The following is a 23454-nucleotide window of genomic DNA, read 5'->3' on the forward strand; positions in this document are numbered from 1 at the left end:
GATGATCCACAGTGAGGCATGCATTATTAGTTCAGGAGGATTAAAAATCAGAATTTGTGGTTATACACTGGGCATTGTATCACAAAGTTCTTGTCAGGGTAAAGCAGCTTCATATTTGGAGCAATTGAGTTCCACACAACTTGTACAGTGGGGCCTATGCTACAAAAATGACAGGTCCAGAATATTTACCAAATCCTGTGTTTCTACTCTCTTGAGAACAACTACTCAGGCCACATTCAGAAATTTTCTGTATTCTGCTGTTCCAAAACTATCCAGCTCATCAAAGAATCACAGTTCATTTTTACATTTGATGTTGATTTTTAAATATTCAACAAGACCCCGAGAGAACACCAAACCACTGTTCCTCATTTAATATACTATATAAGACGTATTGCTTCTCCTCCTCCCAATCAAACATTATTAATGAAAAGACAAGCTGCATATTTGATTTCTAAAACATGACATTCCTTCTTGATTCTTGCATCTCACAGATCAATACCCTTCGATAATCCATTTATTCTTCTTTATCTTTGATTTCCTACACTGTTTTTATTCACTTTATAATCCAGTAGTGGCTGCAAAGAAGACTATTTTGAGTATCTGATGAGCAAATAGAAACTGTGATGTGACCTCCTTATACTATTTTCCTAGTCATCTACTTAGTCTGAATTCTAGAACATGTACTGCCTGTGTGACAGTATTCTGATGAGCATGGGATGATGACCTCTTTCAGTGGACATGGACTGCAGAGAAAGTAGGAATGCATGGGGCAAGTCTTTGCTGTGTGTGGTGATAGGTCTTATTTAGTATTTGAGATGAGGCAAATGAGACTGCTGTCCTCTTCTAGAACTTATTGTACATTTAAATAGAATTATTTAAAATGAACATGACCTCTGATGTGTGATGAGCTATTCTGGGGTCCTAAGATATATGGAGGAATATAAAAGGAAGATTCTTTCATATGAAGACAGAGCAAATTCACTTTTCTTAAAGGGTGCAAATTAAAATTCCAGTGGTCCAGATTCAGGATTGTATCTAATTTTGTTTTGAGTGTAATACTGATTTTTAATTAACATACATCATAAATGGTTTTATTATGGCCATTAACACATGTGTAGCATGTCGTTTGTTGGTATTTGCCCCTCTATCACCCACATCTATTGCTCATGTAAATACTGATTCTATTTTCTTAGTTAGAACACCTTTATTTTCACTTTATTATGTATATGTGCTTGTTTAATTTATGAAACGTGTGATGTTTTCTTCATACTTACTTCACATATTATACCAGTCCCAATTCCTTCAGGCCCTCTGTTCTCAAATAATACCTCTCTTACTTTCTTCATGTCAAAACATGTGTATGTGTGTATATATGCACACCCAAAGAGAGAGGCACACTGTGACATCTAGAATCTGTGAAAAATCTGAATTTCCAGAGTCTGTCTCTTTAGTTATTATGACATCCTGCCCCATTCCCAGTTCCTGCTAATGACATCATCTACTTATTTCAGATTGGGGACAACTTCACTATGTGTATATAAATCCTGTGAGACTTTCATCTGAATTTGCATATGCCTAAGAGCATTCTGTACCCAGTAATCATATTTGTTAATTTTCATCATTGATTTAATCATTTGTGAATTGCATATAAGTACGGTGATATTTTATTTGTATGAAAATGTTATTTGTATGTTAATAAATAAAGTTGCCCGGGGGTCAGAGCTATTAGCAAGCCATAGGAAAGACAGGTGGTGGTGGCGTATGCTTGTAATCCCAGCACTTGGTAGGCAGAGCTAGGCAAGTCTCTGTGTGTTCAGGGATACAGCCAGCATTGGATATGCACGCCTTTAATCTCAATACCAACCATAGAAGACCTGGAGGTCTGTACAGATAGGCAGTGACCAGGCAGTCATGTGGTTGAGTTTACAACCAATGTGAAGGCAGAACAGAAAGTCTATATAAAGACATTAACACAGGAACTAGCTCTCTTTTGGAGAGGTAGGACCATCAGAGGAGGAAGGGTAAGGTTTTTGCTCTTAGCTCTGACCTCTTGACTTTCTTCTTTGCATTGGTTCTGTGTTTCTTATTTAATAAGATGGTTGGTTACATCTACATATAAGTGATTTATTTAACGTTCTCTAAAATCAATGTATATGGTATAGTTTAAAATCACTTGGCCAGATGGAGGTGGCACACTCCTTTAAACCCAGCACTCTGGAGGCAGAGGCAAGTGGATCTCTGTGAGTTCAGGGCCAGCCTGGTCTATAGCATGAGTTTCAGGACAGAGAGGACTGTTACACAAAGAAACCCTCTCTGGAAAAGGTAAAAAAGAAATCACTGTGTATATATTTAATTGTGGTAATTAATGAAATGAACCATTTAAAATTCTGTAAATGAATTGGAAATATCAATAATGAATCTTTTTTATATAAAATAAAATCAACATTTTATATGAAGTATTTTCTTTATTTCCACTTCTGTTAAGGGGCATGAAGGTTGATTCCATATTTTCTTTATTCTGAATAATGCTGAAATAAACATGGGCAGGCAAGTGTCTATGTGCTGTAACTAAAGTTTTCCTGCCTGACCCACAGTCAGGACAAATCTCTATAACCTGCCAGTCCCACAGCCACTCAGACCCAACCAAGTAAACACAGAGACTTGTCTTGGTCGCAGGCTTCTTGCTAACTGTTCTTACAGCTTAAATTAATCCATTTCTATAAATCTATACCTTGCCACATGGCTCATGGCTTACCGGCATCTTCACATGCTGTTTGTCATAGTGGAGGCTGGCAGTGTCTCTCTGACTCAGCCTTCCACTTCCCAGATTTATTCTCCTCCTTGTCCCGCCTACACTTCCTGCCTAGCCAATGGCCAATCAGTGTTTTTTTTATTGACTAATTAGCAACACATTTGCCATACAAAACATCCCCCAGCACTTCCTCCTTTTTTTTTCAAAAAGGAAGGTTTTAACCTTAACAAAGTAAAATTACATATAATTTGGGAATTTGGGCGTAGCTTCTCTTACTACTTCCTGCTGGAGGGGGGCGCTGTATCTTATGGGGACACAAAGAAAATTTTAGGATTATGGAATAGTCCATGAGGGTGTATCATCTGAGCTAGTTGCCTTCAAACCATTCTGGATGTTGGATCATTTGGGCCATGGTGTCATCATTGGAGACCTTTCAGGGGGTCTTGGCTGGTCAAATCTGATGTATCTTAATCTGGAACAAATCCATAGCCTTTGGCTTTCTGTGGGAACAAAAGAGAATCTTTTCCAAAGCAACATATCTTTATATCCAAATTTTGAAGTCAAGGTATCTTTAAAGTATACATATTGGTTTAACTCAGCTTCCTTAACAATCAAATATCTCTCTGCAGTTATGAATCCCAAAGACAACACAATCCAGATTTTCTGTGTAATATTCATCTTCACGTGGCTTATTTTTTATATTAATTTTACTGTCTCTTTAAAGACTTTATTTTTTAAAACTATGTATTTGTTTATATAACTGTATATATCACCTTTTTTGTCTCTTTCAAGCCTACGTATATTTCACACATTGTAAACTATTACATCTGAATCTGTCTTATTGTGAATCTATTGCCTTAAATTGCAGCAGCTGTGGCTGCTGGCTCCGCCCACCTCAGCTTCCCAACATGGCTACGTTTACCACCAGCTCTGGGAGCTATTGTGGGTCTATGCTTTTAGCCAAGCAGCGTGTAGTCCAGAAACCTCTTTTTTGTTTTGTACCTGCAAAGGCTAAATCCACTATGCAGCTTAATGTGCCACTTGCAGAGGCCTCATTCCTGCCATACTGCAGGTCCAGCGCACATGCCAGGAGCCCACCAGTAGCTCAAACCAGCAGCTGCCGCTCATTTGAGAGAGACAATTAGGAAGCTGTTTTTAGCTCCGTTTTAGAATCTTTTTTTCTCAGTTTTTAGGTGGAAACTCTTGCCACCACGTTGGACGCCCTTTGTAACTAAAGTTTTCCTGCCTGGCCCACAGTCAGGGCAAATCTCTCTCACCCGCCAGTCCCACAGCCACTCAGACCCAACCAAGTAAACACAGAGACTTGTATTGGTTACAAACTGTATGGCTGTGGTAGGCTTCTTGCTAACTGTTCTTACAGCTTAAATTAATCTATTTCCATTAATCTATACCTTGCCACATGGCTCATGGCTTACCGGCATCTTCACATGCTGTTTGTCATCATGGCGGCTGGCAGTGTCTCTCTGACTCAGCCTTCCACTTCCCAGCTTTATTCTCCTCCTTGTCCCGCCTACACTTCCTGCCTAGCCAATGGCCAATCAGTGTTTTGTTTATTGACTAATTAGCAACACATTTGCCATACAGAATATCCCACAGCAATGTGCTTTGTTGACTTATCTACCTTCAGAAAGTTCAAAAGATGGTGTGGATGGACCTTAAGATAATTGGTACATTTACTGACTGAATTAGATATATGTGCTTACCACATTGAGGACCTTAGTTTCTACTCATATTAAAACAATGATGGGAATTCCCAAAACTCCTACATGCTCATTAATTTATTTGGTCTTTTTTTTAGCTATTCATTCTCACTGTAAAGTGGGACATCCTAACTATGGTTTTCCATTATTACAACTAAAACATTTGAATGTACTTTCACACTCACATAGTCTTATATGATTTTTAAAAAAAGGAAGTGTAAAATACTGGTTATATAGAAATCAGCATTACTGTTATATTTGTCTAAATTTAGGTTTTGAGGGACTACAAAACATTGGGTGAGTTTAAACAGTAGCTTTAGTTCAGCAAATTAAGGTTTTGGGAAATAGAACAGTACAGGAGAAAATGTGAATATGGTGTGAGTTGATCCTGGGTTCATATCCAGCCTTCCTCACATATTGGGCTCCTTGGGTTTCAACTCAGATTTATAACTGCCATTTTTTGTTTCGTTTTTTGTTTTTTTAAGATAAAATGGTGGTAGTAAGTATGCCACCTAATAGGAGACAAGGGTTACTTTGTGTCTTTTGCTCTTAAGTAAAGACCTGGCACATAGTAAACATTTTATAAACACAGATGCCCCTCTCCAGTCCCTGTAGCTTCTTGACACCATACTGTGTGGGCTTTACAACAGTGGACTAGAGGGACATCTTTCACACCTGTACTGTACTAATTCCCTGTCAAGTCTGTTCTCCACTGCTTTGAATCCAGCCAGATCCAGCTATGCCCACCTCACCCAGTGTGAGTAGGTAGCAGGGCCTTATGCTTTCCATCAGGAGTGTTGATTCCTGGGGCTGAACTGAGTCACCAGAGGATTCATATGGTAGTGTGGAAGTATCAAAGGCTCCTTGTCCCCTTGTACCACAAATCCACCATATTCTTCAGGCATGTTCCTTTACTTTTATTGTGGTTGTTTTAATGAGGTTTTATTGTTTGGTTGGGTGTTTTGTTTAATTTTGGTTTTTGTTTAAAGTCACAAGTTTAATTATTACTCAGGTAAAGACCCAAGGAGATTGTTAGCATAGAAGAATATTGTTGGGAAGCCTATTGATTCATGGTGCAATTCAGAGTTATTTAAATAAACCCTTGGCCCCTGAGCATATTTCAATAGCACAGTAATGAGTGAAGGGTGCATATATTCATGAAATAATAAATAAGGTGTTTATAGGCTTTCCACAAACTGAAAAAGAAATGGATTTTATCCACCTTTGTCCTTAAAGTAATCTAACCCACAAGATTATAGTTAAAATATTTGCATGGTGCTAATAAAAAAAAACCTTCATTGCAAATGAGGTTCCTTAAATGAGAATGGACCTCACTCTGGGGAACACAGAAATTAAACCTAGGGCCAGCATCCCCAGTAAGATACAGCCCGTCCTCCCAGTCTTCTCTTCACCTTCAGATAACAGGAACCAAGGGAATCTAGTGTAGGAAGGATGCTTCCAAGGTAAAGTGGAGCAGGGAGAAGACGAGAGGGTGGGACAGAACTTGTTTGTGCAGTCTTCACAGAATGCCACGATGCTGACACACAGTCCCTGAAAGTCCACTTTCTTATCTCCCCAATACCTGACATTTGAAATGAGTTGCCTAGTTGCACAAGCCAGAGTGAAATGCCTGACAGGCAGCTTTGCTCCAGGCCCTCTCCTTCCCTGCATGGCACTCGTCTCCTCGTGAGACTATGAAGTTAAGGAAAGTGCCATGCTTGCCCTACTGTGTCCTATTGGAAACCAGACCTCAAACCAGCAGTATCTGCATTGCCTGGAAACTTGTTGAAATGCTAATTGCTGTTTTCAAATATTCTACCTTATTTATACTTTTGTCTACATGAGCCTGTGGAATTAGTAATGTTAATCTTCCATTGAAAAAAGAAAGCAAGCCGGGCAGTGGTGGCGCATGCCTTTAATCCCAGCACTCGGGAGGCAGAGCCAGGCAGATCTCTGTGAGTTCGAGGGCAGCCTGGACTACCAAGTGAGTTCCAGGAAAGGCGCAAAGCTACACAGAGAAACCCTGTCTCGAAAAACAAAAACAAAACCAAAAAAAAAAGAAAAGAAAAAGGAAAGCAGGTTTTCCCCACCCATGTGTCTTAGTCACAAGGGAATGCATGAGAGAGTCAGGAAGGTGCAATACAGACTGTCCATTTTAAAACTGAGGATGGTAATGTGTGATTTGACTGGGGAGAATGGAAGGAGAAGGTCAATATCTGTGGATAGCCCATCAGTTTCTCTGACCACAGCGTCCTGAGTGTTTCCTAGGTATAGTTGCTCAATTTCCTACTCAACAAAAATGAGTAGGAAATGAGTAAATCCTTGGAAAGGAAAAACAATCCACTGAAAGAAATGAATAAAACTGTATAAGATCTGAAATAGGAAACAGATCTATGAAGAAAACACAAAGCGAGGAACTTTTAGAAAAGGAAAATCCAGGTCAGCAAACAGGAAAACAAGAGATGGAGTAGAGAATCTAAGTCATTGAGATACAAGAGACAAAAGAGATACAATTATCAAAGGAAATGTTAAATCTAAAAAAGCCTTGTCACAAAACATCCAGAAACACAGGAACACTATGAGAAGGCCAAACTTAAGAGTAATAGGAATACAGGAATGATAAAGAATCCCATCACAACTGCCCACAATATATTTTTCCCAAAATCATAGTTTTCCTAATCTAGAAAGGAAAAGCCTACAAAGGTACAACAAAGTTTACAAAACACCAGATAGATTGTAACAGATAAAGGATGCCCTCACAATATAATCAAAACATTAAATATACAGAACAAAGTAAGAATATTAAATAGTATGAGGAAATAGGTGAAGTAACATGTAATGTAAACCTATCTGAATTGCATCTGATTTTTCAATGGAGACTATAAAAACCAGAATGGTGTGGCCAGTTGTCCTGCAGATGCTAAGAGAGCACAGAAGTCAACCCATACCACTATACCCAGAAAAACTTTCTATCCTTATAGAAGGAGACAATGGGATGCTCCATGATAAATCAAATTTAAACAGTATCTACCCACAAAGACAGTACTACAGAAGTTAATAGAGGGAAAATCCAAACAAGCAAAGCTAACCTCACCCATGAAAACACAAGAAACAAAATAATCTCTTACCAGCAAAATCAAAAGAAAGGAAACACTCACAAACATCACCACCAACAACAAACTACATCAACAAAAGAGAAATTAGCAATCATTTCCATTGATATGTCACTAGTATCACCTCCAGTATAAAAAGACACAGACTAACAGAATGAATGTGGAAAGAGTATCTGTCCTTCTGGAAATAATAATAAATATACCTCAAAATCAAAGGTAGCCATACCTTGGAGTTAATGGCTGGAAATTTTTTAAAGCAAAATGATGTAGAAAACAAGATAGGGAAGCATTTCTGACATCTAACAAACTACACTTCAAACCCAAATTAATCAAATGAGATGAGAAGAAATACTCCATATTTATATAGGAGAAAGCCATACAGATAACATTTCACTTCTCAACATCTGTTCTCTAAATGCAAGGTCACTCATATTATTAAAAGAAACATAACTTAAAATGAAAGAAAAAGAAACATAACTAAAGCTTAAATCACGCATTGACTCTCAGACACTGATAGCAGGAGATTTCAATATCCTACTCTCTCCAAAGGACAAGTCATCCAGACAAAAGCAAAGCAGAGTAATTCTCGTGCCAACAGACTTTATAAATGAAAAACCTAACACATATCTACAGAACATTGTACTCAATCACAAAAGAATATTTCTTCTTTTCAGGACCTCATGGAACTTTTTCCAAATTTGACCAAATACTTGGTCACAAAGCAAGTTTCAAACTTTGCAAGAATATTGAAACAACCCTTGCATCCTAACAGACTACCACAGATTAAACCTAAACTTCAACAATAAGAGAAAAAAAATAAAGCATTCAAACTCACTGAAAATGAACGGCTCTCTAATCAATGACTAGGGGATCAAGACAAGAATAAAGAAATTAAAAACTTCATAGAATTAAATGAATATTAATAAAACATACACCCAAACTTATAGGACAAAGTGACAGTGGTGGTAAAATAGGGTTCATTCATCTAGCTGTTTACAAAATAAGTTGGAGAGATCTGATACTAGCAATTTACAACACACCTGAATGCTCTAGAATGAAAAGATGTAAGCATATCCAAGAAGAATAGACTCTAGTATAATCAAACTGAAGTCTTAATCTATAAGATAGAAAAAAAGAGAACAATAAAAAGAGTCAATGAAACAAAGAATTGGTTCTTTGAAAAAATCAACAAGATAGACAAACCCTTATCCAAACTAACTAAAAGACAGAATATTCAAATTAACATAATCAGAAAAGAAAAGGGAGACATAATAATAGACATCAAGTAAACCTGAATAATCATTAGGTCATATTTTAAAAACTTGTAATTAACAAAATTGGAAAATCAAACAGAAATGGACAATTTTCTCAATAGATACCTCTTACCAAGTTAAACAAAGATCAGCTAAACAATTGCAACACACTTACAACCCCTAAGAAAATAAAAGCACTCTTTCACAGTCTCCCAACCAAAAAACCCAGAGTAAGATGGTTTTAGCACACGGTTTTACCAGACATTCCAGTCAGAGCTAACACCAGTTTTGTTCCAATTATTCCACAAAATGAAAAACAGCAGGAAGACTGACAACTTCATTTTATGAGGCCACAGTCACATTTCAAAAAACACAAATAATTCAACCACGAAAGAAGATTACAAACAAATTCCCCTTGTGAACATAAATGTAAAATATTCAATAAAATATTTTCAAATTGAATCCAAGAAAACAAAATATAATTCAACATCAGAAAATCTGTCAATGTAATTCACCATATAAAGAAACTGAAAGGAAAACACCATATAATAATGTCATTAGATGTTGAAATAACCTTTAAGAAAATCCAACAGCCCTTCATGATAAAAGTCTTGGAGAATGTTTTATTTTTTATTTTTTCAAAATCTAAGTAGGAAAGTGAGAGGGAATAAAGAAATGTGTAAATCAATCTTGGTTTCCAAAAACAGAGAATTTAATGAGGAAAATGTGGTATACAAGCAAGAAGTTTTTCAGTATTAAAGACATGAAGTTAGTTTTTGTGGATTTTTGGGGGTCGGAAATTAAATGCAATTAGAATAATCATATTAAGCAAATCATCGAACAAAAAAAAACCACTTTTTTCCTCTCAAAAAAGTCTTGGGGAAAGTAGAAATACAGGGAACATACAGCGCACACACACACACGTCCACTGCTACACACAGACGTACTGAATCCATAGGAAGATACATAAATAATACAGCTACATACTCATTTCTACACACTCAGGTACATGCCCAGACACACAGATAAACATAGTAACACACATAGACAGAAAGGCATATACCTACAAACAGACAAAAAGAAAGTTAAACACACAAAACACATCCACAGGCCCACACAAACATGCATAGTCTCAGAAATACACGCAGAGTGAGAGAGATGCACATACAAACAACTACACAGAGAGACATTGACACAGAAAAATTTATGCCCATATCCAAGACATACAATACAAACAGACACATGCACAGCAACACAGACATATGAATGTGCAAGAACATACACAGAAACATGCAAAACACACACAGAGGCACATGCAAACCCATGCACTAACTAATACTCACATAAAGATACACACAAAAACAAACACTCATACAGAAAGACATTGCCATAAGGCAAATTTATGATCACTTCTACAAATAGGCAGATAGCTATGCAGCTAGGCAGAAACACACACGTATATAAAGCAACACAGATACATACATAGATACACAGAAACACACTAACAAACATCCATGCACAGTGAGAACATCCATTCACATACAGAAATATGCATGTATGTATCGAAAAGAATCTTAGCAAATTTCTTATATAATTACTCTCCTAGATTTAAGTGAGGTCCCCAGAGCTTAGAGTGGGAGCAGAATCAGCTAAGGACACTTGTGAATACCATCTCCTACACTGATTAGAACATATTTGAGAATTGATAAATGAAGACCAATTTTCTCAACATGGAGAGCATTAATGACTAAGGACTGATATGTTTTCAGTATTAGGATGAAGTGAAGATATTCAGGTGTTTGTAACATAATCACTGATTTTCCTTGACAAATTGTTTCCTCCACTTAATTCCCTTTTGCATTAGAGACTTATAGGAATGACTAGATTTCCTTCCACAGCAGGAAAAATGTTTAGAAATCTATTTCATGAATATTTTTAATATAGTAGATTTGAACATCTAAGAGATTTTTAAGCACTATGACATTGAAGACACTAAATATCATCCAATACAGGAAACACTACCTTCAAGCAGTTAACATAGTTTTTTTTTCTTTTGTCCGTTGACTGATTATCTTCTTGTTGAAGAAGCATCTCATACAGATCAGGGGCCACAGCATACACAGCATTGTATACATCATAACTGCCCTCAATAAAGGCCACTTTGAAAGTTTGGAACACTAGCCATTGTAATGAGGCATTGGATGAGCAGTTCTTTTTTTTTTTTTTTTGGTTTTTTGAGACAGGGTTTCTCTGTGTAGCTTTGCGCCTTTCCTGGAACTCACTTGGTAGCCCAGGCTGGCCTCGAACTCACAGAGATCCGCCTGGCTCTGCCTCCCGAGTGCTGGGATTAAAGGCGTGCGCCACCACCGCCCGGCTGGATGAGCAGTTCTTCAGTGCCTTAGACTTAGATGCTGAGACTTCACAGTTAAATTTTATCCACCCAGCGTTGCCAGGTATTTATCTGGGTGTTTGAGATGAGCCAATATCTGGACAAAAAAATTTAAAACCAGAAATTTCAGCGTGATGGTGTTTTGTGGGAGTTTACTAAGCCTCTGTGTGTTTGTTTGTGACCAAGCTGCTGCAGAACACAGGAAAACTTCTGTCTAGAGTGCTGTGCGAAAGCTAGAGTCCCAAGGAATCAGTCAAGTGTGAAGTCTATCTTATGTGTAGCATCATCCCACTGTGAGTTTGGGACCTATATTCTCTGTATACCTGGAGATTGCCACATTCTAAAGTTCACCCCTCCAGTACTGTCCATGTCACCATAAATGATAAGTACAATTGTGGATGATGTCATGATTTGGTTATAATATACTTCAGCTCTTGGCATGCATAAATGCATGTTGCCTAGGATCATGCTCACAAAGGTGAAGCAGATTGTATTTTTCTATCTCTGTTCTCAAATGTGAGGGAAATTGAGTAGCCTGATTATTGTCTGAGATGGCCAGCCCAATCCAATTAGTGTTTATTGTGGTCAAAAATCTACAGATGATCTTTTGTAGTCAGAGTGACAATCATCTTGTATTGGTCAATATTCTCAACCATCTAGTATGATTGAAACAAATCTGCTGTGTGAGGTTGAGATTAAATAAGAGGTGGAAGCTTGCAAAAGCTTTAAAAGTTTATGAGAGTGCATCTCACATAAACAAGATAAGACTTGCATTTTTCACAGAGGGCTGTCCATCTTTAGTTTTTGAGTGCTTGCTCTGAAGGTAAATACAAGGACATAGCCTTGACCAAACAGTAAACCTGAATATGAATTCATTTTAAACTTTTTGAACACTATGAAAAATACGTGTAATGATTGAGCAAAGTTTCTGGTAATTTTAAGGAAAGAAACTGAATTGGATAAGGCATTCAAAGTATGACTGGTAAGTGCTCAGTAGTGTTTCTGGGTCAACGTTTAGCTCTTGTGCTTATAATTAATTGTAATTAGTAGACAATATAGTTAACATACTCCCTCATGTCCATCCTCATCTTATTCTTTTTTTCCTTCTGGTTTATCTGTTGCAGGCACAAAATGTTTTTTCAGAAGATTTATTTTTAAGTAAATTTAAATACCAGAGTGTATTTGGTAAATAAATGCATCTGTGTGTATGGACATGAGAAATACTCCTTGAGGCCATAAAAAAGCCATGGATTCCATAGTTTTGAATGACATTTGGCTCTAAAATGGACTGGCCTCAAATTCACAGAAATACACCTGCTCTTTCCTGAATGCAGAGATTAAGTGCATGTACCCACTATTGTTCACTTATTTTATGTTTACAAAAGTATGTTCAATGTAAATATACTTAGTATATCTATCAAACATAAATTTTCTTATTGGGAGCACCCTTTATATATGTTTCTGTTACAAATACACAAAACTAGCATTGTATTGAGAACTAGAGGGTCATCTAGAAATTGCAGTAAGAATTGTTTGTGCCAGTATTACATATTTGCAAAATGAAAGAATATAAAGTGTATGCTGTATGGGAAATATTTATGAATTTTGAAATGAAAAATTGTTGACAAGTTAGTAGGAATAGAACAATAGCATTTTGTGTTTATATTTTTGGGAAGAATAATAACTCCCATGTCTTCTTACTCATTTTGTGTCATCTGACCAATAAAACTCAAACTCAAACAAACATATTCATTATGAGTGATTCTCTCAGACTTAAACACAATCTGTTTTCCACTTAGAAATTGTACCAGTATGGTATCTTTATGTATAAATATATTTATCTGTTCATTTTGAAAACAATAAACATTTTCGAATATTCTTTATTACCACATGGGAAATGTCATTGAAATTTTCAGCAACAGTTAACAGGAATTTGAGATTATAACTTATGAATCTCAAACACTAACTCCTGCACACTAAACATTAAGATACATGAATGCCTTGAGCTGTTAGAGCTGTTACCCTACTGGACTAAAGAGCTATGTTTGAAAACAACTATCAGCAATACACAAAATCAAAATGTGTATTGTGCCCAAATTGGTAAAATAGGTAGCTATAATTAGTAAAACTACAGAAAGAGAAACGTAAGAGGTTAGTGTGATATAAGTGTCAGAGACTAAATAGCTTAGACATAAAGGGAAGAGACACATTCCTCTTAAAAAATGGCAAAGAGCCATTTGAGCATATTGAATTAATGAGACCAGACTGATATTTTCTTTATCCTGACTTCACATAGTTCCCAATACCTATTTCCTTAAGGCCTTAAATTCTCAAATAATTCCTCTCCTACTTTAATTGTTTCCATGCATGTACATACACACATACACATATAAACTCACAATCATACACATAACACACACACACACACACACACACACACACACACAATTATATCTGGAGTCTGAAAAGTCTGAATTTCTAGAGACCATCTGTTTAGGTAACATGATGACCTCCTAATTCATCCCCAATTCCTGCTAATGACATCATTTAATTCTTGCAGGCTGAAGACAACTCCATTATATCTAAATAAAACCTATGTGGCTTTCCTCTGAATTCTATTATATCTAGAGAAGTCTGGACCCAATGATCTTATTTGTAAAACTTCATAATTTTCAGTCATTTAGGAATTACATAGAATCTATTTATTTAAACTTCTTTAAAATTCATGTATATGGTATAGTTAAAAATCACTGTGTATATATTTCTGTATGGTAATTCATGGGAAGAAACTTTCAAAATTCTAAGAATGCATTGCAAATAGCAGTAATGAATCATCATATGAAAATAAAATTACAAAATTTTAGCTGATTTCTTTTAATTTCCTCATCTGTGGACAAGCATCAAGTATGCTTCCATATCTAAAATATTCTGAATAACAATGAAATAAACATGGGCAGACAAGTATCTGTTATCTACACTTACTTATGTATTTTCAGAAGGTTCCATGAGAGATGTGGTTGGACCATAATGTAGTCCTATGTTTACTGACTGAAATAACATTGCTACATGCTTATTAATTTATTTGGTAATATTTTGTCATTCCTTTCTCACAGTGGTAAGGGATTACCATCTTAACTATGGCTTTTTATTTTAATAGCTAAAACAATTATGTATATTTTGTACTCATGTTGTCTTTCACAGTTTGAAAAAATTGAAGTTAAAATCCAACACTGGTTATAAAGATATTAGCCTACTAATTTTTTAATGTTGGCCATGGACTTGCTTTAAAAGGCATTAATCAGGTTTAGCTATGTTGAACACAGGAATAGAATTGAAGTCCTAGATATAAGTTCATACACCTATGGACATCTGATTTTGATAAAAAAGACAGAAATACAGAATTGAAATCATATTGTATCTTCAAAAGATGTTGCTGGGATGACTGGCAGTCTGCTTACAGAAAAACCCAAATAGATTCACACTGCTCACCCTGCACAAAACTCAAGTCCAAATTTATCAAAAATATCACCAAAAAACAGATACCCTGAACCTGGCAGACAAGAAAATGGGGGATAGCCTTGAACTCATTGGAATAACAGAAGAATTTCTGGAAAAAGCACCATAAGTGCATGCACTAAAACCAATAATTAATAAATAGGGCTTCATGAAACTGAAAAGCTCCTTTAAGGCAAAAGACATCAACCCACAAAATGGGAAAATATTTTTACCAACTCTATATTTGGTAGAGGACTAATATCCAAAATATATGAAGACTTTAAGAAAATAGATATTATAACTAAACACAATTGAAAAACAGTGTACACATCTATATAGAAAATTATCAAAACAGGAAACTACAATTGCTGAGAAGCAGTTAATGAAATGTTCTTTGCCTTGTCTTACTCTATACTGTTTTGTCAACTTTGTTTCTTGTCTTTTGGAGTCTTTCTCCTTTTGTAAGAGAAATGGAGGCATAGTGGATCTGTGAGGGAGATTACGTAGGGTGTTTTTTTTTGTGTGTGGGGGGGTTTGTGTAACCAGCACAATGTTTTTAGTCTCTGCACTCTGCTGCTGTTAAAGGCACACATTAACTCAGACATCAAAAGAAGGACTCCCAGTAAATTTTAAATGTTATTGTATACTACAGAAACGAAAGAATTTCTGTTCTGCACTAATGTCCAACAGCCAGGTCTTGTAAAATAAGTGGCTGAGTGGAAGATTATGAGAGAGCGTGTATAAAAAGGTGGTGTACATGACACTTCTTAACATCTTAACATCTTTATTAGAAGAAAATTGAGAGTCATTAGATAATGCACACATCTTGCATTGTATCCGTATAGATGGTTTTATACCAACATTACAGTTATCAGATACAATTTATAGTGTATTTTGTTAATTTGGATATTCTCTCTCTGTCTGTTAGTAGTTTGGATAATGTTTCTTCTACCTTGTTGATTTTCTAAATGAACCAACTCTCTGTTTCCTTGATTCTTTGTACTGTTCTCTTTATTTCTATTTTATTGATTTTAGATCTCAATTTGATTATTTCCTGGCATCTGTTCCTCCTGGGTGAGTTTGCTTCTTTTTCTCTTCTCTAGCTTTCAGGTATGCTGCTAAGTCGCTAGTATGAGATATCTCCAACTTCTTTATGTAGGCATTTAGATCTATGATTTTTTCTTAGTACTGCTTTCCTAGTGTCCCATAAGTTTGGTATGTAGTACATTCATTTCCGTTGTAATCTAGGGAGTCTTTAATTTCTTTCTTTATTTCTTCCTTGATGCAGTGGTGATTTGGTTGAGCATTATTCAGTTTGCATTAGTTTGTAGGCTTTCTGTAATAATTTGTGTTTCTGTTGAATTCTAACTAAGACATGGTGGTTTGACAAAATAGAGATTATTCCATTTATTTTTGTAACTGCTGAGATTCGCTTTGTGATCAAGTTTGTGGTCACATACTTAGAGAAGGTTCCATAGGATGCTGAGAAGAAGGTATATTCTCTTGTGTTTGGTTTGAATGTTCTGTAAATGTTTATTAAGTCCATTTGAGTCATAACATCTTTTAGTTCCATTATTTCTCCACTAAGTTTCTGTCTGGCAGACCTGTCCACTGGAGATAGGGCAGTGTTGAAGTTTCTCACTATTAGCATTGAAGTCCCCCAACAACATTGTGAGATCCTCTTTCAAGAAAACTGCCAAAGAAAAGGAAGATTTGTAGTAATCCATATTGTGGAGAATATGAAAGAGCCTGTGCTTAGGAGACACTGCAGTTTCAACACAGAATGCAGTACTGAAGAAAGGATGCAAAGTGAAGACACAACAATCAGCAGCATTCTGAAGCAGCATTCAGATCGCTCTAAGGAGGTTTTTGATGAAAAAAAAATGACTTTTTATTTTAAACTTTAAGAAATCCTTTAATTAAGATTAAGTAAGCTAACATTTATTCAGGTTCCCCCAGTACTTAAAGCTTTTGTACAGCATTTTCACCTCAGGAAACACTCCACCTTTCAGTGGTGATAATTTCAGTGAGCGACAATTCTTGTCAATTCAGCATGTAATCACTACAAATGTACGAGGCTCTGCCATTTACCTAATTTTTCTTATACTCTCTCTTTCATGCTTTGCAGTGTTATTTTATTAGAGTTCATGTACGGTATCTGAGATACGAGGAGTTACTTCCCCTGTCATATGTCCACTAGTTCTAGGTTGCAATGTTGTTATTGGGATTAAACAGTGACTAAAAACAAAGTGAAGAGGAGTGTTTGATTAGGCTCATGGATTACAATCAAGGGAGGACAAGGGAGGATTCTGGATTCTGCAACTAAAGCATAGACACTTAGGGGGAAAATCTCTACTTACTTGCTTGCTCTGCCTCATTTCCCATATGCCTTGCTAGGGAAAATGCCCACAGTGGGCTGAGCACTCCTAAATCAAGTGCCAATTAAAAAAATGTATCACAGGTAGGTGGACAGGCTAGTTCAATGAAGAGGATTCTTTTAGGTCAGGTTCCCACTAACTTTTTAATGTACTTTGTGGTAAGTTGACAAAAATTAACTAGAAAAAAGTTTGCAAGCACCATAGTGTTTGCCCACAACAAACAACCTATTCTTCTTCCTGAATTTCTAGCAAGGTGAAGCTACTCAACTTTATATTAATGTTTCCACACATTCATATTAATGACATTATACAGTATACTAAGTGAAATGTGGTCACTCATTTGATGTATATAAAATAAGCTTATTGTGTAAATAAAATATGGTCACTCATTTGCTGTGTATAGAATAAGCTTATTTCACCATGTTCATCTAATGGATATATGGAAGAAATAGGTAAAACTACTGATAATAGCATGTGTCTAATTTTCCTCAGATGCCTCCCTCTGTGTGCAGTGCTGACTGTGGTCCTGGATTCAGAAAATTCTGGCACGAGGGAATGACAGTCTGCTGTTTTGATTGCAACCCCTGCCCAGAAAATGAAGTTTCTAATGAGACAAGTGAGTGTCTAGATAAATTCTTCCCAATGTTCATCCTCTCTAACCTACATGGGATGATTAAAGCGTTTAAAAGTCCAATCCACAAATCAAATACATCACTTGCCTACATTCATTTTTATAGGAATGTGATCAATAACAACATAAATTCAAGTAATACCCTTTGCCTTGGCATACAGCTTTGACTCATTGGAAATTCATTTCATGTGTCATTTTTTCAAATAAACAGTTTTGATAATCAAACTACAATATGAGGGGATTCTACAAAAGTCGTTTCTAGTGGGATTATCTCCTCTAAAATTACAGGTTGATTAACTCCAATAATGAGTCTTTAATAATATTTATTTCTTAAATTTGAACATACGTTTAAGGCACCATGTATGTGCAGGAGTCAGTGGAGAACAGATCAGAGCATCAGAGCCACTGAACTCTGTTATGTGGGTGCTAGGAACCAAATGAAAGTCCTCTGTAAGATTAACAGAGACAGGAATAATTATTTGTAACATTATCAGTTTAGCATGAGACAGAAAACTTCAAGCAATATCCAGAGATCCCTTTTCAAAGGATCAATGTGATTTGAAGTCTAGGAAAGTGTGAATAAGACATGTCACCTGATGAAGAAAATAGAGTGTCCTGTGTTCAATATTTTTCTATGCATCACTCATTTAATAATGCCCCAAATACAAGATTAAAATTATTTTATATGAAAGCAACTTGCCACAATTTTCTGAATAGTGTTGTCACCTACACAGCTCTTTTTAATCAAATGATTGTTTGTTAGCTCCATGCAAATGGCAGATGGATTATTTTTCTCTTTGATTACCTGTCATCATGTGCAATGAAATAAAGTCTATGAAGGACACTTATAGCCACTAATATTACACAGCAATTAAATTCCTTGTAGTAGGAAGAGGCAGCCAACTCCTAGATGTTTTCTTCTGACCTCCATGCACTCACACACATAATATTTACTGAAGTGATTAAATAAAGTCTAGTGAAATTGTTTTAAATGTAAAAACATAAAGGATTAATGTGTATTTACAATGATAAATACAACAGAACTTAAGCAAACAATATTTTATTTTTTCTTTCATTATGTGTATGTATGTGAGATGAGTGGTTATGTGTACTCAATTGCAGGTGTATGTGAGAGGCATCCAATGTCTCTGAAGTTAGTTACAGCCAGCTGTAAGACACCTGACATGGGTGCTGGGGACTGAACTCAGGGCTTCTGTAAGAGCAGTACATTCTCTTCACAACTGAACCAACTTTCAGTCCCTTAAACAAATTAACTAATTACATATGTTTTTAAATGCATTATTCTAGATTAAAAGACTTAAGATCTAGAAGCACATCATTACTCTTCAATAATGCTCTGATTCAGAGCAATTGTAATCACATTTCCTTATTTTGCCAGGTTAGATATTACAGCTTTGAATGGGGTCTTATTCCTAAACACAAACATTCTATGCTATCACTCTTACTTGAATGATCTTGTGTTGAGTTGCTCATGGTGTTATATCAGTATCTCCTTCACACTGGAGGACACTCACAGTCTCGGTCTCACACAGATGGATATTTAGGGAGGAGCAAGGTGCTTGTGTTCTTCCCAACAGTGTAGGAATCTGGATGTAGGATTTTTAATTCTAAAAATATACAGAAGTTTCTACCTTAAGTGATAGGGTTACTGTTTCTTATGAACAAGCCTCAGGACTACAGGGTCCTTCCTGCCAGATGAAGGCACAACTAAGGGGGAATTTATTTAATATATTTAATTATTTTTGCATTTTCAAACATCAAAATTATATAACTTTCTTCTATCATTTCATCTTCCTACTTACTCCATATAAACTGAATCACTCTCAAATTCATAAACTCTTTTTTTATTCTACATGTAGACACACATATAAATCTATACACATACACAAACACCCGCACAAAAACTTAATGATCCTGAAAGGCCTTTAGCCAGACCAAGTGTGGCCAACATATCTTTATCAAGCCCTGCCCTTCTCCCTCTTTCCCATTGCCTTGCTAAAAACCATTAGATTATTGAAGTAGTTTGAATGTGATTTGCCCACATAAGATCATTAGGAGTGATCCTTTTAGTATTGCCTTATTGGATAAGGAGTGGTCTTTTTGGAGGAATTGTGTCACTCTGGAGGCAGAATTAGAACTCCCAGAAACACTTAAGCCACACCCAGTAAGTCAGTTTATTACTGTTGATCAAACATGTATAATTCTAAGGTACTTCTACAGCAGATCAGCCTGCATGCCACCATGACCAACCATGATGATAACAAACTAAACCTCTGAATTATAAGACACCCAATTAAATGTTTTTCTTTATGAGAGTTGCCAAGGCGATGGTTTCATTCACAGCAGCAGAAATACTACCTAAGACATTTACATTTTTTTGGTTTTTTGAGACAGGGTTTTTTGTGTAGCCCTGGCTATCCTGGTACCAGCTTGACCTTGAACTCACAGAATTCTGCCTTCCTCTGCTTCCCTTGTGCTAGGATTAAAGACATAAGACACTACCTATGGGCTGGCAATTACATACTTAAAGCTAGCCACCAAGGTCTGTTCCCTTATTTGGTCATTACCTCCTCCTGGGGCTGACTATCAAAGTCCAGCTATCAAAGTATTGAAGTCAGGATAGCATCACCCCCTGTAGCTGTCCTAATAGACTTGACTATCCAATTAAACACTTCATCCCAAGATGAGCTGCCCCTTTTGCTTTATGAACTGCCATTTTCCTAAAGGGCAAGTCTGTCTCCTCTCTATCCAGAGGCAGTTTTTTGTATTCCAGCCAAAAACCTGTTCCTCATCTCCCATGTTCCTTTCCCTTCTCCCTCTTCCTTTATCGCCTGTCTTTATCTCTTATTCACTTACCATTTACCTCTGAGATAAATATGTTCAGAATTTAATTTTAGGGTATTTCTTGCTGACTCTGAGGTTTCCTACTGATTCTCTTTAGTGTTGCTTCTATGTCAATGTGTTTAGGCTGACAAATTCCCACTAGAAAATATATCACAGGTCTTGTCCCAGTAGAAGACACAGTCTCCATCTATAATGTGGACAGAATTCATAAAACAGAAAGACAAAAATCAGCAGGCAATGTATCTGTGCTTCTGAGACATTAAAATATACACTGTGCAAAACAATGGTTAATGATTTCAGCTTCTGTCACTAAAATACTTTAAGTCACTTTATCATAGCATCCACAATGGTGCTAAAATATTTGTGCTTTCCTTAAGATGACAAACCGAATCATTAACACACAGTTAAATACACAACATGATGATGGTTTGGTTTCCTTACACATAAATATAATGAATGAATATTGTGAAATTGAAGCATTGCCATGCAGCAGTGCCTTTCACCTACATTCACAGGAAGAATGTGGACATTGGACTGCTTCTGCAACACACTTAATTGAAATGTCTGGTCTCTAAATGTGCTAATCTGCACTAATCATACTTTACTTTCTCCATCAGATGTGGATCAGTGTGTGAAGTGTCCAGAGGAGCAGTATGCCAATGTAGAACAGAACCAGTGCATTCACAAATCTGTGGTCTTTCTGACCTACAAAGACCCCTTGGGGATGACTCTGACCTCAATGGCCTTGTGCTTCACTGCTGCAGTTCTTGGGATCTTTGTAAGGTATCATGACACTCCTATTGTGAAGGCTAATAACCGCAGTCTCAGCTACACCTTGCTCATCTCACTCCTCTTTTGTTTCCTGTGTCCCTTGCTCTTTATTGGCCATCCCAATGCAACTACATGCATCCTGCAGCAAATCACATTTGGAGTTGTATTCACTGTGGCTGTTTCCACTGTGTTGGCCAAAACAGTTACTGTTGTTCTAGATTTCAAAGTCACAGCCCCCAGAAGAACAATGAGATTCTACCTGACTTTAGGGGCACCCAACTATATCATTGCCATCTGTACCCTAATCCAAATTATTCTCTGTGCAATCTGGCTGGGAGTTTCTCCTCCATCTATTAACATTGATGCACACTCTGAGCATGGCCACATCATCATTGTGTGTGACAAGGGCTCAATTACTGCATTCTACTGTGTCTTGGGTTATCGTGGCTCCCTTGCCTTTGGGAGCTTCATTTTGGCTTTCTTGGCCAGGAATCTCCCTGACACATTCAATGAAGCCAAGTTGCTGACCTTCAGCATGCTGTTGTTCTGCAGTGTCTGGGTCACTTTTCTCCCTGTCTACCACAGCACCAAGGGCAAGGTCATGGTGGCTGTGGAGGTCTTCTCCACCCTGGCCTCCAGTGTTGGCCTTCTGGGATGCATCTTTTTTTCCTAAGTGCTACATAATTTTGTTAAGACCAGAGAGAAATTCTCTTCAAAAGTTAAAGGGGAAAACATCTGTCTGAACTGACATATTACAAACTGAAACGGACAACTTTAGTGCTGGTACATTACCACATTTTAGGATACAATGCAAGATGTATGCATTACCTTTTGACTCTTACTCTTTCTTAAAAGACAATGCCTAGAATCATCATGTATACTACTTTTCTGTACATATTCTCCCATAAACTTTCAATGAAACACTTATTCTGTAAGACCTGGCTATTGGACATTATTCCAGTAGATGTTCTATTCTTTGTCTAATATACATTAAGATTTGAAATAAACTGTGTTCTTTTGATGTCTGAATGATTGTGTGACTTTGACAGCACTTGAATGGTGAAACTTAACACAGTATGGTGTTTTCACACTCAATTCCTCCCTACCTACCCTCTCTCAGAGACCCAGAGAGGAGAGTGTCCAAGATTCTTACAGATGTGAGGAACCACCTGGAAAAAAAAAGATTCATAAATACACAAGTAGCCTTTCCTTTGGCTACAGAAATAAATGCAGGAGGGAATATATGTGCGCCCACATAATGTGCTGATTTGAATAACACTTCACAATACACACTGCTGAGGCTTACAGCAGGACATAGATGTTCACTTTGATTTTCCTCTTCTTCCTCCTGAACATTCCACTTCTTGTGTCCAGTTTCATTCATCCCAGGTGCTTTGGGGAATGAAGCAGAATAAAGACAAGGATGGAGACTTGTTGAAAGGTTATGTCTTCTTCCTTAGAAGAGTGCAGGGGCTGGTGGAGAAAGATTATTTGAACTACCTTCTGCAAATGTACTGCAAACTACATTCAGCCCCATTATGCAGCCTTTCAGGAACAGATGTTGAAAAGACTTTGGCTAACTGAAGGATAGAGTCAAATAAACATACACAAGTTATTAATTTTTATTATATAATTTTGTGTGAGTCTTTTTTACAAATAAATACTGTGGCTATTGCTCTGTGTAAATAAAAAGCTGATTGGCCAGTTGCCAGGCAGGAAGTATAGGTGGGACAAACAGAGAAGAGAATTCTGGGAAGCGGAAGGCTGAGGAGAGAGAGGCTGCCAGCTTCTCCTGCCTGGCCACAGGTGCCTTGGATGAGGCTGCCCCTTGCGCCCCTCTAGCTAAGTGTCCCCACCATGGTCACTCAGCGCCCGCAAGTGCTCGCCTCTCTTTGCCTGGGTCCCTGCGCCTGGCGCAGTCCTCCTCAGGCGGGCGCCTCAGCACCATGGCGCAGGCAGCAAGGCCCTTGGGCCAGGATGGATTGACCAGGAAGAAGAAAAGTTGGGGCATTGAGCCCCTGCCCATGGTACTGCGTGCTGTGGGAGCTTGCGCGCAGTAGGCTCTTGCTCTTCTAATCGATGGATA

At 37.1% G+C, this 23454-nt stretch overlaps 1 protein-coding gene across 1 annotated transcript in view; it reads left to right on the forward strand.

The window, feature by feature from the left end:
- The window catches only part of LOC131893983 (vomeronasal type-2 receptor 116-like), a 56827-nt gene extending 34786 nt beyond the window's left edge, over nt 1-22041 (forward strand). Inside the window, exons 5-6 of the mRNA XM_059244180.1 lie at nt 17594-17717; nt 21215-22041. Of these exons, the coding sequence (XP_059100163.1) occupies nt 17594-17717; nt 21215-22041 (951 nt within the window). The remainder of the gene's footprint in view (nt 1-17593; nt 17718-21214) is intronic.
- The last annotated feature ends 1413 nt before the right edge of the window (nt 22042-23454 follow it).

Source organism: Peromyscus eremicus, chromosome 1 (assembly GCF_949786415.1).
Source record: "Peromyscus eremicus chromosome 1, PerEre_H2_v1, whole genome shotgun sequence".
NCBI classification, from domain to species: Eukaryota; Metazoa; Chordata; class Mammalia; order Rodentia; family Cricetidae; genus Peromyscus; species Peromyscus eremicus.